We start from the raw sequence: 17,181 nt of genomic DNA, 5'->3' as shown, positions 1-17,181 counted from the left end.
TTCCTCGAGGAATTTTAGTAATCGAGGTACTCGAATCATTCGAGGAATCGTTTCAGCCCTAGCCCAAGACTCATCCTACTCTGGATATTGATGCTTTCTTATTAATTTCTGTGAGCACTTTCACAAAGTCTTTTGCTGTTATCCTGTGGTTGGTCTGCAGATTTTGCACCCAACAAATGTACATCTATGAGACGCAGAACACATCTCCTAACTGACTACAGATATTCAAAGTTGAGTATAGTCAGATCTTTTAAATATCAATTGCTATTTATGGTATAACCATGCAATGGGAAAGCTTAGAGAAAGTATATTTCACAAATATTATTCTTATTTGAAAGTGTTCGGGGTGAATCTGTAAAATGAGTAACAGGAACTTCAGTGACGAGTGCTCAATCTTGTTTTATGTCTTCATCTCGGTCAGTGTCCGCCAAGTTCTCCTCCCAATAATGATCAATCACAGCTTCCACACATTGACTGAGACACTTTTCATTAAGGTCAAATCTATTGTCAGGGACAAAGACTCAATGAGCGTTTAACTGAAGCTCCTCTGAAGCCGCCCTTCCAGAGTCAAAATAGACATTGTGCTCCTTTTGCCATGCACTGTGAGCTCATGGTACACTTCTTTTAAAATAAAAAGGACATCAAAATGAAGTTGGAAATGAACGAGTCAGTGGGTGCACATCATATAGAATAAAACCAGAAAAATCATAGGTGAATTATAATGTGACAGCCCTTGAACACTTTATTTTATGTTTGTCAAGCAGAAACATAAAGAGAAAAAGAGGTTTGTTTTTTTTAAGAGTTCGTCCACACCTCTACACAATCTTAAGACTCGTTCTGCTTTTTACATCCTCGTTTTGTAAGGGATTTTTTTTTTTTTTGCTTAAGCTAATTAGGACCTCAAGATGCCCGATTTACTTCTGCACAAGTGTCATTTTACCTTCCATGACATACACCAGCGAGCCCACGTCGCCTTCCTTAATGATGCAGCTGTCCTTCCCATACTCCACAGGGTACATGCAGTCCACGATCTCCTGGATCTGAGACAGCTCCAGGTTCTTCATGAAGTCATTGTCCAAGATGGCTTCTTTGATCAGATCCTTGGACCTGGAAGCAAAGCAAAACAAAGCTATAAAAAAAAAAAAAAACATTTGAGAGGTGGCTTAAACATTAATCTAGCTTTAGCTTTCTCACACGTATCAGGATTTTATCTAAGAGACCAAAACAAAATCTGCCACCCCCATGTGTCACCCTGGAAATGGTGTGTTTAAGATAATATGGAGTGTTTTTCAGTATGCATAGTGTTCTCCATGTTCATGAATGAGTTTAATGTTGGTCTAATCTGATCAAAAGCCTTAAGGTAATTGGTTTTCATTTGGTGTGGAACGTGTATGCATTCCACATTGTTTAGATTTTTGATGGCTAAGCATGATGGAAATCATGTCTCCTTTACTTTCAATTACAATATTTTGAATTGAAATTTTGCAGTAGCAACGTAACAAAACAGAAAAAAGTTAAAGGCTTGTGAATGCTTTTGCAAGGCGCTGTACCAGATTCACATGACCATCAATAAAACGATCCAATTAGCACAATTTAGTGCTAATTAATTTTGCTTAATTAATATTTTCAAGGACACTGACCTGTTCAACATGTAGCTTTCTTTCATTTGGTAATGACTGTCTAAATCAAACAGCACAGCTGCTTTTCAAAAGCAAACCCTCATTAGACATCAAGGTAAAACTTGCTGTAACCCCTTTCAAATACAAGATAATAAATGACTAAATCCAAGCCTCAAGGTAAAACAGTTGTGGATATTCAGGATGCATGGCTGAAAGCCAAATTAGCCTTCAGGCTGCAGAGGAAGAATTAGTCTTCCCTACCAGCTTTCTCCAACCGATTCGCAAAAAAATGGAAGAAAATCAACCGTAAAAACTAATATGCAGCTGCGTGAACGTTTTCTCGGAAAAGTCAAAAGGAAGCCAGGGTAAATGTATGGCAGCCACGTAATGAAAGGGAAAATTATCCCTGAGATCCGAGAGTACACATTAAACGGCGCTTATCTCGCCGAGGGGCGATACTTCTTCATGAAGAATGTCCGCACTGACAGCAGGTGAATGCAGGCCAGGTGCAATGAAACACAAGGCCTCAAAGGAAACGCCGGTCTGATACTCTCTGACTGAAAGAGGTGAAGAGAGATGGGAGAGATGACGCGGTGAGCGGGAATCGCTCGTTCATTGAAGTATGTCATCACCAGCGTCTGAGCCGCTCAGCCAAGCGACGCACGGCTGCTTCTGACAGCATGTGGGCTAAATGAATGAGGTTAATAATTAGCATCTGTGTTAATCCAAAGATGAGACCACTTCTACAAAGACAGGAGGCCTTTCTGACCTAATAACCTAGATAAATGCCACCAATCCACAATGAGTATGAATTATTAAAGAATGTGGACCACATCTTGGGTTGTTTTTTTTTTTAGCTTTTTGGCCTTTCTGTGTGCATTGTTTAGGCTGATCATGGATCACTTATAGCTAAAAGGGCAAACAACCTGGAAGACATTTATAAAGCAGCTCTCACCAAAATACCAGCCATCGGCCGAAACCCTGGAGCTACACAAACAGAACGTCAAGCTACCACATCAGCAGTGCCCAGATTTATTCCCAGTCCTGTCCTGAGCTCTGAGTCTGTGTTTTTAAAACAAACTCCTCTGCACATTCGTGTGTTTATGATCTTGTGTTTTATAGGCACTTCTCGTCACGTTGAACATTTAAGGTAAAAAGAACCGGCTTGTCCATTCTGAGAATTTAAGTGTCGAAATCCTCCAACTTTTTTTTCTATCAAGCCAAGAAACAACATTTCAACAGCGATGATCAGTACATTTTCTTAAATAGCCGTAAAATACATCCACATGCAAAAATGCGATATGCCATTGAAAAATGTAGAGCAATCAACATTTTTAATTTAGTGGATTTATTTAGTTGCGAAACAGAATGCCATGCCAAAAAAAAAAAAAGATTTTTATGTTTGAGTTGTCACTTTTTGCAAATCTTTCATCAATCAAGTACCCAATCTGCTGCCACATAAATGGTTTAAAAGTGTTGCCAGTCAGCAAGACTAAAGTCTTCATGAACTGACTGTCAACACAACAAAGTATCTCAAGAGCAACCTCGAAATGCGAGTCTCAAACATTCATGCAACATATTTGCATTTATTTGAAGTCTGTATATTCTTCTAAACTGATTTACGTTTCTTCTTTGCTTACATTCATCTACTAGACTATTCTTTTTCCTGAGAATGAAATGTATTTTTATTTTATAGTTGTGGTCCCACATGGCATTTTTTGATTCAGAATTCATCCTAAATTGTACACCCCCTTCAGTCTCTAAAAACTGTTTCTTTAGTGTAGTTGAAGGTATTACATTTGTATCACGAGCTGAAACTTTAAAGCCATGTCAAAAAGAAGAAGAAATCTGAAAGGGGGAAAATATTTTTCCACAGCATAGTAGAGGATTGCAGCTACTACTACTACTACTACTGTACCTGGATGACCCCAAAAGACTCATTAAGTCTGCCCTTGATAGTCTCACTATGCAGCTGCAGGAAATTTAATAAGAAAGGACTGATGTGTTGCAGCTGTTTTATATTCCCACTCTTCAATCTTTGTTAAAACCTTTGTCTTTCTTGGCAGACGTGGAAGATTGCTTGGATTTAATCTTGAAACTTCCTATTAAATTTTTCGGGAGTAAACTTTAATAAAAAAAAAATATAAAAAAAAGCTTTTTTGGCTCTGATAACACAAACCAAGATGGTGATGCTTAAAATAGTTTTAATTTCATGCTGCTGTAGACTCATGATGAAGTGAACTAAATTATCCTGATCCAGCTGTAAGGCTTTTCTTTCTTTTTTATTTTTTTTTCTGAATTGACCTCCAGTGGTCTGGAAACGAGTTTTGTTGACCCTGTTTCTGTTATATTTCCACCAGTGAGACCTCCAGCCTGGCGGTCCTGATTGCAGCCATTGTTAAGCAAACCTCTTCCAACCAGACCCTATAAAAACATCTGCCTCCCTCGTCTTTGTGAGAATGACATATTTGCTTTCATCTACCAGTAAAGTTGAGGCTGAGCAAGTTCAGTCTTCCTTAAAAGGAGAAAATATGCTCTTTAAAAAAGAAGAAAAAAAAAAGAAAGAAAAATGAGCGGGAGAGGCTGACAGAAATGAGACAGGCAAAACGCGGTATATGGATAACGTATGCGTAAAGAATGCTCCACGGGCCTCATAAAGAAGATGAAGTGTGTAAGAAGTGGAAGAAAAGCACAAACATTTAGCCAAATGCAACAGGCATTATCACTGGACTACTAAAACAGCAAAAACATGATGGAAACGCTGCTTTTGCTTGAGGGGTGCACTTGAATTGCTTATCATTTTGTCAGCTTGGTACTTTTAAAATCAATGATAGCAAAGTCGCTCTCACAGAAGAACGAAACTAAATTATTTAGAGTAGAATCTGGGACGATGTGATCCTACAGTGAGTTTCTCAAACAGTCCTTAGAAAAGTTAAAATGAAATGTTGAGACCTAGCTGAGGAGATGACACTGTCTTTTTAAAGAGAGACATAATCACAAAGACTGCAAATTGTACAAAAGAAATGACAACTACACTTTAAAAAATATATGCAAAAGAGCAATCTTTAAGCATAAGCAAAACAACAGCGGCGTGAACGTCAAAAACAGTCATTTTGACTGACTGAACTCCTATCTTCATTTTATTAAAATAAGAGAAGCATCATGTAAACTGACAAAGATCGCAGCCACCCTGTTTTCCCTTGATCCATTCTGACAGGTGAGTGGCAGGTCAAAGACGAATAAAAAATTGAATTTATTTTAAATGTGTCCAAACTAAGAACTCCCACCTTTTTTAATCTACAAAACAAATCAATCAACAACAAATGCTTTGATACATTTTTTTTTTTTTATTTCACAAAAATCTGTTAAAGGTGAGGTATGTATCCTTTGATGCATGAAGGAGGGAAGTCTTGTAATTCCTTCATTTTCTGTCAGATTCAAAGCATCGTCTTGATCAATGGACCTTCAGTATTTTTTTTATGTGGATAAAAATATGTCCAAACCAGTCAAAACTGGAGTCACACTAAAGAAACCAAATAAATAAATAAACTTGAAATTCCTAAAAATAACCAGCTCTTACGGGATTGTTTGTCTTCAGCACATTATCATATTATAAAAAACAAGCACTGCACATTTTAATACCTTTTTTTTTTTTTTTACTAATTTTGTTCTGACAGATTAAACAAACATATTTTATATTTCATATTAGGAGGGATAAAATGCAGTCTGAATGATTAACGATTAATTTTGCTCTGAATCAGAAATTCCTGACTAGTTACCATTTTCATTAGCTATACCATAGTGCCATTATTTTTTCTTTGCTTACACTGTATAAAATACTGAATAAATGTTTCAATAAGAAATAAACAAAAAATAAAGTTGTTTAGTGCACAACAGATATAATTTTCTTTATTTTATTTTTGTTTTGTTTTTGTTCTTGTGCTGCTCACCCCAAGCAACATGGCACCCAGGGCATTGAGCCGCATTGCTGAGATGACAAATTGGCATCATAGCAAAGAGCTGAGTGCAGGAGTCAGAAAACCATCAACGTGCAGCACAATCCTCCAGGTTCTGGTCATTTAGCCGAGCTCAAAGTCATTGTCTCACTAAATGTCTCAGTCAATTTTTACGGATGGAAACACATGTGCACTCGTACAATAAAAGGCTCAGGGTGATGAATAATCATCATAATGAAGTGGTCACTGATGTGTTTTCTGCTTCTGCCGTACGCCAGAATCAGACGGATATAAAAATAGAAATTCAAAGAGAAAAAGTCTGGCTGGTGTTTTCTCCAGCACAGAGCTGACAGGCGTGACAGAGAGACTAATAGCATTTTTGGTGTTCAAACAAATAACACCTTTCATTTTTGAATCTGCTTACAGGTTTGTTTCCAGGCATCTCTGAATCTGACACAAGGTCTCATTCCAAAATGTGACTCATTTCCCCCCTTTCCGCGCAGTTTCACATTGAAAGCACACACACACAAAAAAAAGTTATTTAAATGATGTGTGCTTGAAGAGTGAAGAGGACTCTTCCTGTCCACCTTCCACAAGGAAGTGCAGAGCTCAACATTGGCTGAAACCACACACACACACACACACACACACACACACAGCTGGAATATTCAGACCTCTTCTTGGAGCAGAGCAGGGGACACTGTTTGCTTGAGAGTTTGAGAAGAATGAGACCTCTAGAGTAAACACGAACAGGGATGCTATTAAACTGCCTGTCACGTAGTCAGAATTTGTATAAAACAGATGGCGGTACATTAAGCAGAGCAGCTACCATTATCTATCGTGGGCAATTCATTTTCCTGCGTATGGTTTTAATATGGAAAATGTGGTCGTTTTGCTGCAAAAAAAAAAGAAAAGAAAAGAAAGAATTATCTTTTTTTTCAACTTTCATTTTCTGGGTAAAGAAGTTGCAAATATAATGTATTTGTGCGTGAGTGCGATGAGTTTACATCCCTCTCTGAGCACGCTCGTTCCTGTGTGCGCTACAGGTTAAGCACCTGCTACGCCTCACGCAATATTACGCACAAGAATCCCACAGGTGGGGGGAGAGCGGGAAAAAATGGTAAAGCACACAAACAGAGCGCGAAACCGTAGCATGATTATTATCACGAGTATAAGCCGATTCTGGACACCTACTGTGGGCTTTTGGCGTAGAAAGGTAGGGTGACATGGCTGAGGTCCTGGATGTCGAAGGCGGTGGGTTCGGCCGAGATCGCCTGCCTCTTGGTCCGCTGCTGCTCCTGCAGCTCGGTCTGCTTGTGGACCTGCTGGGTCGCCGGCTTGATGATGGAGCGGTATTTGTCCAATTCGTTCTGCAATCTCTGTATGAGCTCGTCCTTCTGGTCGAGCTCCAGCTCCAGCTCGTCGATGAGCGCGTCCCTCTGGCGCAGCTCCTCGATCTTCTCCTGGAGCGCGTACTGGAGGTCGCGCAGCGTGCCCATTTTAGTGCGACTTTCCTACAAGTTTATACAAACGGTGTTCAGCCGGGTCTTTATCCTCTCTCCTCTGCCAAGCGGCGCGCAAACTTTATCCGGCATGAACGGACTGGGAGGATGCAGCTCCTGTCTCCTCTGAGAGGGGGGAGGATTCCTCGGTTCCAGGCAGATGCTGAGCATGTAAAGGTTACCGGCGTAGTTGGGGCTTTCCCTCTTTTGCCATAAAATTTATAAATCACAATTGCGCAAATAAGTTTCCTCCTCTCTCTCTCTTTCTCTCTCTCTCTCTCTTTCTCTCTCTCCTTCTCCCTCCCTCGGCGATGTGACATTTGAGGACCGTCCTCCCCGAGTGCGTCAAGCTGCGACCCGGAGAGAGCGCATGGCGAGAAGGGCGCCTACAGGAATCTGTGGCGCGGTGCAGTTTGATACACCAGAGAGAGCGGCGCTTTGTCTCACATGAATAATGAAGTCAGTGAAAAAGCCACAATTCGGTCATCATACCTCGGCAACTTGCCCCGAGGCCGCCGAGTTACAAATAGACGAGTCTTAATGGAAGCTGGAGGTGATGGAAAACTTAATGAGCCACTGTGCAGAAATGAGCAGCTGCTTCTGCCTGTTGTGTTTGTCTGCGTGAATTTGTCGAAATATCTGTAGCCGGGCCCAAAGCTGAATATCTCAACTCAACTACACAAGTGATGAATATTAAAGCATGCAAATAGTGTGATTTTTTTATTTTTATTTTTATTTTTTTGTGTGTGTGGAAACTGATGCTTCAGGTATAGCCACCCTTCAAATATTGTGTTGTGACAACTGGAGCAAGTAAAAAGTGCTGGGAGCAAGAGGAAAGGCGCATCCTCCGCACATCTCATCTAATCTAATGCGGTGTGTGCACTCTGAACGCTGCTGATGTCTCTGTCCACATGTTCCCAATGAGTCATCTGGAGCTCTGCGAAAAGATTTCGGCCCCGTGTGAGCTGAACAAATTCGGAGAGAGAATAAACTGCCAAGGACAATCTGATAGGATGGGGGGTGGAGGGTTGACTCGGGGTAAAAACAGCAATTACTGCTGGGAGGTGAGAGCTGACAGGTATGGCGCTGAGGAAACTGAGGCTGAGGGGAAAGGAGATTTCCCTGGCTGAGTGGGATACGCCTGTGTGAGTAAGGCATATTTTTCCTGACACATTGCATGTAAAACAATTCGGAACGGAGACGGAAAGCAGAGAAGAAGAAAAAAATAGGTCGTCGCTGCCCTCTTGTGGTTTAAAGAAGTGGCAAAGGAAAACATAAAAATGGAAGTCTTTTGGCGGAAAATAAAATGAAATAATACAAACTTTAGATGAAATTAAACAACTAAACATAAAATGAAAACAGATTTTTGAAATTAAAAAAATTAATTATTATGAATGCCAAAATAATTCTGAATTATTTATTATCTGTAGGAAAAAGTTGCCATCCTGTTATAATCAGGGGAAATGTGAAAACAAGAAAGAGATACATCTCTAACCTGGTATTACAGCGTAGAAGAAACAACTATGGACACAATGCCAGCCATATTCAATCACAGCATAACTAGGAATGTTATAGTAGGCTTCCAAAATATTGACTTCCTCTGGTATGGAAACCTTACAAATCAGGAAAAGCAAGAGGAATTTTGTATCTGTATCCTGGTGGTAAAACGCATTCATATAAATAATTTAAATTAACACTGCATTAACTACAAAACAAAATAAAATAAGCCATCTGTGCACAGCGAGAGATGCTAGCATATGCTGCTTGTGAAGTGTTGACTCAGGACATCTAGCAGCTGCACTAAAACATGTCAGCCTAATAAGGAGACATTGTTCAAAAGAAGGGAATTCCTTAAAAGAAATGCGTAATTCTTAAAAAAAAGGACATCGATATCAACCTACAAAGTGTTCCAAAGCTATTGCCAGACATCAGAGTTTAAATGAAAGCCTTTTGTAGGAGCATCTGTGAGGAACATCTGTTCAACTAGCTGCACACCAGCCTGTTAAATCGTTAGTCTGGATGTATTCTTCCAAAGCTTAGCTTCTTTGTACGTGTCCACAAATAGAACAGCTCAGAGTTTTAATTAATCCAAGAGTCCCTTGCCTTTATGTTACTTCAAATCCATTTTCATCCCAGTCAGTTGAAGTAGGCACAAAGCTTCAGAAGCAGCAAAGTTGACTTCCTATGTCAGGAAGCGTGCAGCTGCCTTCAGGCCCCCTAAGCGCCATTTAACATCCCTGCATCCAATCCTACAAGAGAAGAAGGCCCTCCTACTGTCCTTCAAAGCTCCTCTACGCTTTAAATTTCACCTCTCCAGCCACCCAGCTCAGCCCTTTTCCTATACAGATCAATAGAAATAGGATCCGTATCTCCAAGCTGCTGAAACCCGAGAAAGCGTGCAGGGGCGGTCCGCCGGCTCCACGGTGCCACGTCCTGACTCCTAATGGGGGAGAACGAGGGAGGAGGTCACACACCGTCTCTGACCCCGTGTCAGCGCTCAGCCTCCTCACAGATGCAGCAGGAGTAATTGTCTTTGCATACATCCAGGACGTTCATTACACACAATTAACCTGTTTGTTCTATGGAAAGTCATCTGAGCATTACCTGTGACTCATCAGCTCAGGCTAAAGAGGCCCAACAGAGCAGGCTACAGGCTGATTGATTGATAGACAGATAGATAGATAGATAGATAGATAGATAGATAGATAGATAGATAGATAGATAGATAGATAGATAGATAGATAGATAGATAGATAGATAGATAGATAGATAGATAGATAGATAGATAGATAGACATTTAATGAGCATCCTATCTGCTAATGAGCACAATGTGGGCTTTCCCTGTATCCTCTTTATTGATGCAAATCAAGTTTGGAAATTGTCTAGCCGCTTCAATCAAATTAACCTCAATGTCTGTGGCACGGTGTCAAGAGAGCCATGCTTCTCTTGAGTGTGCAGTGTGAGACAGACCTCAAAACGACAAGTCAGTTGTGATGTTGATTGATTTAAAAGAACTTTTCTTTCTGTGATTACAGCTGAGAGACGGGCTGAGTGAAGGTGATGCAGGCCGCAAAACACGGTGATGACCTCAGGCTCATGAAACCCCTCAAAATAAGACCATGTGAACCTAAAACGAGCGCCTGAAGGTGATGAAGTAAGCATATGGTCAAACAAAGCGCTTTCTAATGGAGTATTAAATATCCTCAGACATGCACTTTGGGTCCTCAGCGTTCAGCTACTAAAAGCCAATAATGCACAGCACTTCCTCCAGTCTGTGTCCTTTGGGACCCGAGTGATGGGTCTGATCAATTAGGAAGCTCTTTCAGAAGCTGCGTCATTCACCCTAAGAATGAAAGTGCTCCTCCATTCATGACAAAGCTCCAAAGCTCTCATTTTTCATAAATAAGGGTTAGAAAAGTTGTATTATTATTATTATTATTATTATTATTATTATTATTATTATTTGAGGTGGGATCTGAACTCCATACTGACTTGTGTGTAAACAGGTTTGATCAATTTTCACACTCAAGCGCTGTTAAAAGCTTTTAAATCTTTAATAGAAAATATTAGATTTTGCCAATGAGTGGGGATGGAAAAGAAAAAAGCTCAAATATAAAAGATGTAACACGCATGAAGCACATGTGACGCAGGGAAGCGTCTCTTACCAGTCAGATTTTGGATATTTCCGAAACGTCTGCCTGGATAGGTCCTGGTGCGTCTGGGGCTCCGCGGAGATGCCCTGCGCCCTGCGGGTCCGGGGACCGATAAGTTGCGCGCTCGGCAGGACGGACTGGCATTTGTGCAGTTTCCTCTTCAGCTCGTGGATCTCGTCCTCTCGGTCCGCCAGCCGCCGCTCCAAGTCCCGTATCCTCTCCTCCTTCAGCAGCAGGATCTTGGCAAAGTCGTCCTCCAGCTCGCTCATGCTGAAATCCGCGTTAAACTTCTCCAAGATAACGAAACTCCCAGCAACTCGGACAGATCGGCACCAATCTCCGCAGCCGTTCTTTGATCTCCGATACGGTGATATGATGCTCCGACAGTCCCCTTCTACTGGCAGCTTGTTTGTACCACAGGAGAAGAGCAAAGCGGGCGTTTAAAGCCGAGGAGCGGCCGATTCATGGAGACTGTCCGCCAAGTCTCCAGGGAGCTGCTGCTGCTGGCGCTGCTGGTGAGCCTTCATTGAGAAAGCAATTACAGCAGATCTTCTTCCCAGCAGGCCGTCGAACTTGGCACTGAAGAGCCGAGACAACTCCTGTAGTTCACCAACACACCACGCAGGAAGCACCCCCAACCACAGACGCCTCCGCCGTCCCTACTCCCGTTGCTGCTGCCGAACCGTGCAGTGTTCGTTTACCATGTATGTGCGCAAACCTTTTGGACTACAATAGCGCGCCCATCACCTCCCTGACCCTCCCGATTGCAAAAAAAAAAAAAAAAAAAATCAATTGTTCAGCTTCTCGCGTCACCAAACATAAAACTGGGTTTAAGCCTACTTGTAAACAGAAATCAGTGAAGCTAAAGTACTAATTTATCTGTATGTCAAATCTACTTGCATTTTTTTTATCAGTCTATTTAAAGACATCTTGCTAAAACTTTACAAGTTTCAACCTCTCTGAAATTATGGAATAGATTGTCCACAAAAAGCTCCAAGCTTCAATAACTGTGACAGTCGACGATTATATTGACCCCTAAGTTTCATTTTGAGCTAATGTCATCATAATTCTGGAGGTGGAAGGGGATGAGATATTTGTAGCACAAACGAGGGCATTAATGCATAATGCAATGAAAGCAGCTAACGTAAACTTCCCAGTTACAGTTGGAGTCCATAAAATCAACATTTCCATCGCCATGAATACAGTGAGAAGGAAAGAGTAAGGCGGAACCTTTGTGAGACACCTAACAAACTGGCATCTTATAGAGAGATTTAAAAGTCACATGTAGTTAGCTTAGTCTAGCTGTAATTTATAAAGGTTGGGAAAAATGATTTGGGATATACTCTTTCATTTGAAATGTGCAAATTGTGGCAGCGCTCAGCTAGATGTTGTAATTTCTGCTTTGATTCTGACTAACACTGTTGCTTTTATGTGCACAGGAATGAGTCAGCACAATCCTCGGAACAATTTTGACCTCAAAGTAGCTTGGTTTATATTAGGAAACTAGGGATTGATTATGCTAGTCTCAGTTGTCTTTACTGGTGAGGGTTTACCTTCACTACAGTGCGAAAACATACCTCTGAGGAAATATTTATCTCACTTCAACTATAAGTTCTTCAGCAGTCAGCTCCTTCAAACCATGCTTGGCCCAGTAATTTGAAGCTAATGTTAAACACTTGTAGGTTGGTAATAAACTCAAAATACTAACATGCAACCGCAGCTGCGGAAAAAACGCTTTCCTTCGATTAAATCAGACAGAGAAAAATAATGGAACTGAAGATAGTTATTCGGGTTAAGGACACAACTTGTCCTCCATTGTTTTGAATGAGGGCAATTTATTTTAGGGAATCTTATCGCAACCAATGACAACAAAGCCTAAAAGCTCTGTAAAAAACACATTTTTCTACCTGATAACTTTTATGCTCACAAACAACACTAGCAGTAAACTGAATGTGGACCATAACTGTCCTAGCCGTGTTGTGAAGTTGTGCCATCATCCCTTAGCTTCGAATGTTTGCTTCTTTTAAATCTAAGGTTATGTTGACTCAAGGTTGCTGTCTGGAAATTGCCAGTATTTTCGCATGTTGAGTGGGGAAAAGACCTACGTTTAGACAAGACACCTTGAATCCATTGCAGCTGTCGTGCCAGAGAAACTATAAGGCGCTGTGAGTTTAGCATGTCATCAAAACATGAAGGTGCTTCACTTCACTGGCTTCACAGTAAGATCCATTTCCGATCAACCATGTGCTAAAGTAACATACAGAAAGTATTCATACCCCTTTAAATTTATCACTCTTTTATTTCATTGCAGCCATTTGCTAAAATCAAAAAAGTTCATGTTATTTCTCACTAATGTACACTCAGGATCCCATCTTGACAGAAATAAGCATAAATGTAGAAAAGTTTGCAAATTTATTTTTAAAAAACCCCTGAAATATCAGTGTTATCGTCAGAGTCTCCGATCACTGGAGACGTGTAAACGCACGCCAGGATTGCAACAAAAATGATATGGTCTCACTTAAAACCAGCCTAATATTAATTATTTTTCCTTATGCAAATTAATGTTTTTATTTAATAGAGAGAAATCTCTTCTCTACATCTGGTTACAACCATAAAGCTATAAGACATGATGATATTTTGTCTTTAATGTTCTCTTTTGACCTACTTAAAAACAGTAACAGAGTTTGATAAGTTACCGTAGCCCAGACTCAAGCAATTATAAGAAACTATGAGGATTTCCTCAGTGAGAATAATTTGCCGATGGATCATCTTCCTTTTTTTGCAGAATCATAGCCTCCATTTCATTTTCCATATATTGCAAAGTAAGTTTAAAACAAAGCAGGTTACCTTGTTGCAAAACTGAAAGTATAATGTAAGCATCAACAAAACATGAAATTAGTGTGCATTTTTTATGTATGACAACAGTTTTGTAACAACAGTGTTTCTCTGACTTCACCCAGTAATCACCCCCACCCTCACTGTAATATTAATAACTGAACAGGAGTCTATGCACCATTTTTCATCCCTCCAACTAAATCTGTTGCCAGTGAATGAATTCATTGAGGAAAAGCAGGGAGGGCTCAAGGGTGTGAGACGGATGTTTCATTAAGATTCTGAGTTAAAAATAGAGTGAACAGTTCCTCACTTTGCTGGTGGAGTTCAACAGATTTTCACCCTTGTCTACTGCTTTGCATTTCCCCTAAAAGCCACCTTTTCATGTCACGAGACAAGTGCTTGTTACTGGAATGCATGGAGAAAGGATTTGTTTGCTATATTCTTTTGCAATATTATTTTTTGCGGTAAATTTGTGGGAGGAATACCACCGTTATGGGTGACTGTGCAGTGCTGTCATGAACGTTTGAGCATTTTAGACATTGTTACGTTACAACCTCTAAGTTCTATGTATTTTTTATAGGGTTTTATGATAATCCATACAGAAAGTTGTACATATCTGCAAAGTGGTAGGAAAAGGATTGATGGAAAAGCTCAAGGAGTGTGTAAGACTGAATAAACCCTCACCTCACATGTGAGGCTCCAGATAGCCCACTGAAGTCCTGCTTTTCTGGCTCTTATTAGGATCCTTGTTGCGTTATTATGAGAAGTTGAATACAAACAGTACTGAAAGACAGACTAGCACAAAGGTTGTCCTTAATCAATAAAGAAGAACAGTCACGTATTAATTATGTATGCAGCAGACACTGTGTCCATTGTAATGGTGGTAAATTAAGTGTCACCTTTTGTCACCCAGTCCATATCAATGGAAAATATTTGAGTGACACCCTATTCAGAAAAAGAAGGGGATTTGTGCATTAGGACAAAATCATGCGGTCCATCATCAATCAGGGTTTTCATTAACATGTCTTTGATCTTATAATATAACATCGACGCCTGAGAGGGCTCGTTATATCGTCACCATGACTATATCAGCATCATCTGCATGGAGCGTTGCCTCCACACCAGAGTATTTCCATGTTTACACAGAGTGAGTAATGCTGTATTACCAGTTTCTGCATCTGTTGTCCGAGCGCTTTCATGGGTCATCTCCCATGGATTTTGCGGGTCAGGTAATGGGCAGCCAGTTGACCTCACGGCACCCGGAGATAGATGCTCTGACTGCACGCGAGTCTGTGGGCGTCACAGAGTTCATGTTGCCGTGCAGAAACGAAGTGTCCATGTGGGGTCTTCGCAGCTTCTCCAAGTGCCTGGACACAAAGGGAAGAAAAATGCTGTGCCCCCTCGAATGCCTCAGGGGCAGATCGTCTTACCAAAGATGGCAGGGCAGACATTAGTCACTAATTTTCTGTAATACACTCTCACACACACAGAAGAGGGCGAAGGATAGAAATTTCTTGGGTATACCCAGACATATGCTTGCACATCATTATCACTCACACCCACACTTGCGTACGAAGATTTATGTAGCTAATCACAAAGCAAAATAATCCCTGCAGATACAAACATAATCATGCCAGCAGTCTGGTTTCAAGAAGTTTGGAGGGATTTTTATGGGTGTGGACGTCGCATCAGTATGTTGTTGAAAGCTTTTGTGAATTTCTTTTCCCCATGCCCGTCTTGGGGGGGCCTCCATCCCACAAAAGGTGACATCAAGTCTGGTATAAAGGTGATGCAAAGCGACAGATGTGTTTCCCACGAGCAATTTCTGTCCTTCAGCTTCCTCAGTCCCAGCAAGCAACACAGCATATCCTGCACTTTCACATTAATACCATGTGTTAACTTTGCATTGCATACAGTGGATGTGTTCTCACATTGTAACATGAGCTGCTGATTGATCGCTTGGCTCACAGAGGAGATAGATAGAAGTAGAGTTCAGGAAATCGACTTAGCCAACGCAATAATGATACTTCCTTCCTGTCTTCCTGCATTAGAATCATCAAAATCAGATACAGTGCATGAGAAGAAGGTGTATTTCTTGTTTTTGTTCTTTGATTTTCCTTGGCAAGTCTTAGCCTGAATGGTCATTAACAAAGAGTAATCTTGTCAGAAAATCATATCCTGGGCTTAGCAAAAGAATGGCTCAATCTTCTTAGTACAATTTTGATCGAAATACAGAAAGCCACGTGACTTGTGTCACTTGTGTTGAGGGGGTTTACAGAAAGGGACAAACCTGCAGAGGATCAATTAGTCAGTTAACATTTTACCTGCAGCAAAAATAGTGTTGTAAAAAGCTGCACAGTGGAGCATTTGATAGCACTGTTGCCTTGTAGCAAGGAAGTGCTGGGTTTGATCCTGGCCTGGGATCTTTCTGAATGGAGTTGGCATGTTCTCCCTATGCATGTGTGAGTTTCCTCTGGGTACTCTTGTTTTCCCACAGTCCAAAGATATGGCTGTTTGATTAATTGGTCTCTCCAAATAATCCTAAGGTGTGTGTGTGTGTGTGTGCGTGTGTGCGTGTGTGTGTGTGTGTGTGTGCAAACCATTAGATTGCTCTCTCAATCATTTTTTTTCCCAAATAAAAAATACAATAAAAATGTAAAAAAATATATATTCTTTTAGAAACAGCAATGTAGCTCTTTCCAAACTTGAAGATGTAAGCGCTTTTGTTTCTTATTTAATCTGGAATTTCTTTAGCTCAGAGCAGGGTGTGTTCCTCTTTAAGATCTCTTGTCCAGCTTCATGTCTGACAGCTTGTAGCTGTCAGACATGAAGCTAGACTTCTAGACTATCTAGACTTAAAACTTCATTTTAAGTCTAGATAGTTTAGTCTTTGAAGCAAAGCTGATGGGCTACAAAATGTGGCAAGATCAAAGTAGACTTTTATCATCTTAAAACCTTTTTTTTTTTTTTTTTTTTTACAGAGAAGGTAACTTATGTTGAACCACAGAAATGGATGTCGGAGATACTCCACAGGTGTTTCTGTTTTGATTTTCTTTTGTGTTTGTTTAGTTTCTTACTGTACTTATGTGTTTCTGTTCTCTATGCATTTTCATTTAGTCTTCTCTATGACGCTCATCTGCCTAATTTTAGACTTTCTCACTATAATTTAGATGCTCAGAACTGTGCTAGAGTCATATTAAATAAAGAAGTCCACATGCCAGAGTATTCAACTTAGATACTGACTGCTTAGAAACTTTAACAGGTCTATGCAGAATTTAAAAATCCTTTTGAAAAAAACTTCTAATTCCAACTCAAAGTTGCAAAATTGTTTAAAAGAAAGCTATTAGGTATTTAACAATGGATAACAAGGGAATAACTAAGAGTTTCAGTTCACCATAATGAGGACTCTTTAATTGATGAAGTTGCAGTGTCATCTGTGGAAGATCATGATCCTACTTATTGGCAGCAAAGGATTGTCACCTAGATTGGTTTTTGTGTTGCACTTTTAGTATCACATAAAAACTTATAAAATATCCAAAAACAGAGCATGCTGTTCAGCCTTAGCAGGGCTTTCAGAAAGAAATTACATCCATGTTTAGGTTAAGAGATTTAATAC

At 40.3% G+C, this 17,181-nt stretch overlaps 1 protein-coding gene across 2 annotated transcripts in view; it reads right to left on the bottom strand.

Moving 5' to 3' along the window:
* LOC106915466 (cGMP-dependent protein kinase 1) overlaps positions 1–11,750 on the bottom strand; it is a 95,219-nt gene extending 83,469 nt beyond the window's left edge. The window contains exons 1-2 of one of the 2 annotated variants that reach the window (XM_088013519.1): positions 10,743–11,750; positions 941–1,107 (exon numbers count right to left, since the gene is read on the bottom strand). In XM_088013519.1, coding sequence (XP_087869645.1) covers positions 941–1,107; positions 10,743–10,999 — 424 coding nt within the window. In that variant the 5' untranslated portion in view covers positions 11,000–11,750. Of the gene's footprint in view, positions 1–940; positions 1,108–6,769; positions 8,097–10,742 lie in introns of those variants that run through there. The other variant, XM_088013518.1, reaches the window with a different exon arrangement.
* Between the last annotated feature and the right edge of the window lie 5,431 nt (positions 11,751–17,181).

This window comes from Poecilia mexicana, unplaced genomic scaffold (genome assembly GCF_051168715.1).
Source record: "Poecilia mexicana isolate PSO_F unplaced genomic scaffold, ASM5116871v1 scaffold_15, whole genome shotgun sequence".
In the NCBI taxonomy this organism is placed as follows: domain Eukaryota; kingdom Metazoa; phylum Chordata; class Actinopteri; order Cyprinodontiformes; family Poeciliidae; genus Poecilia; species Poecilia mexicana.
Note: the sequence above shows the minus strand (reverse complement) of the source record. Positions and strands in the feature narration are given on the sequence as shown.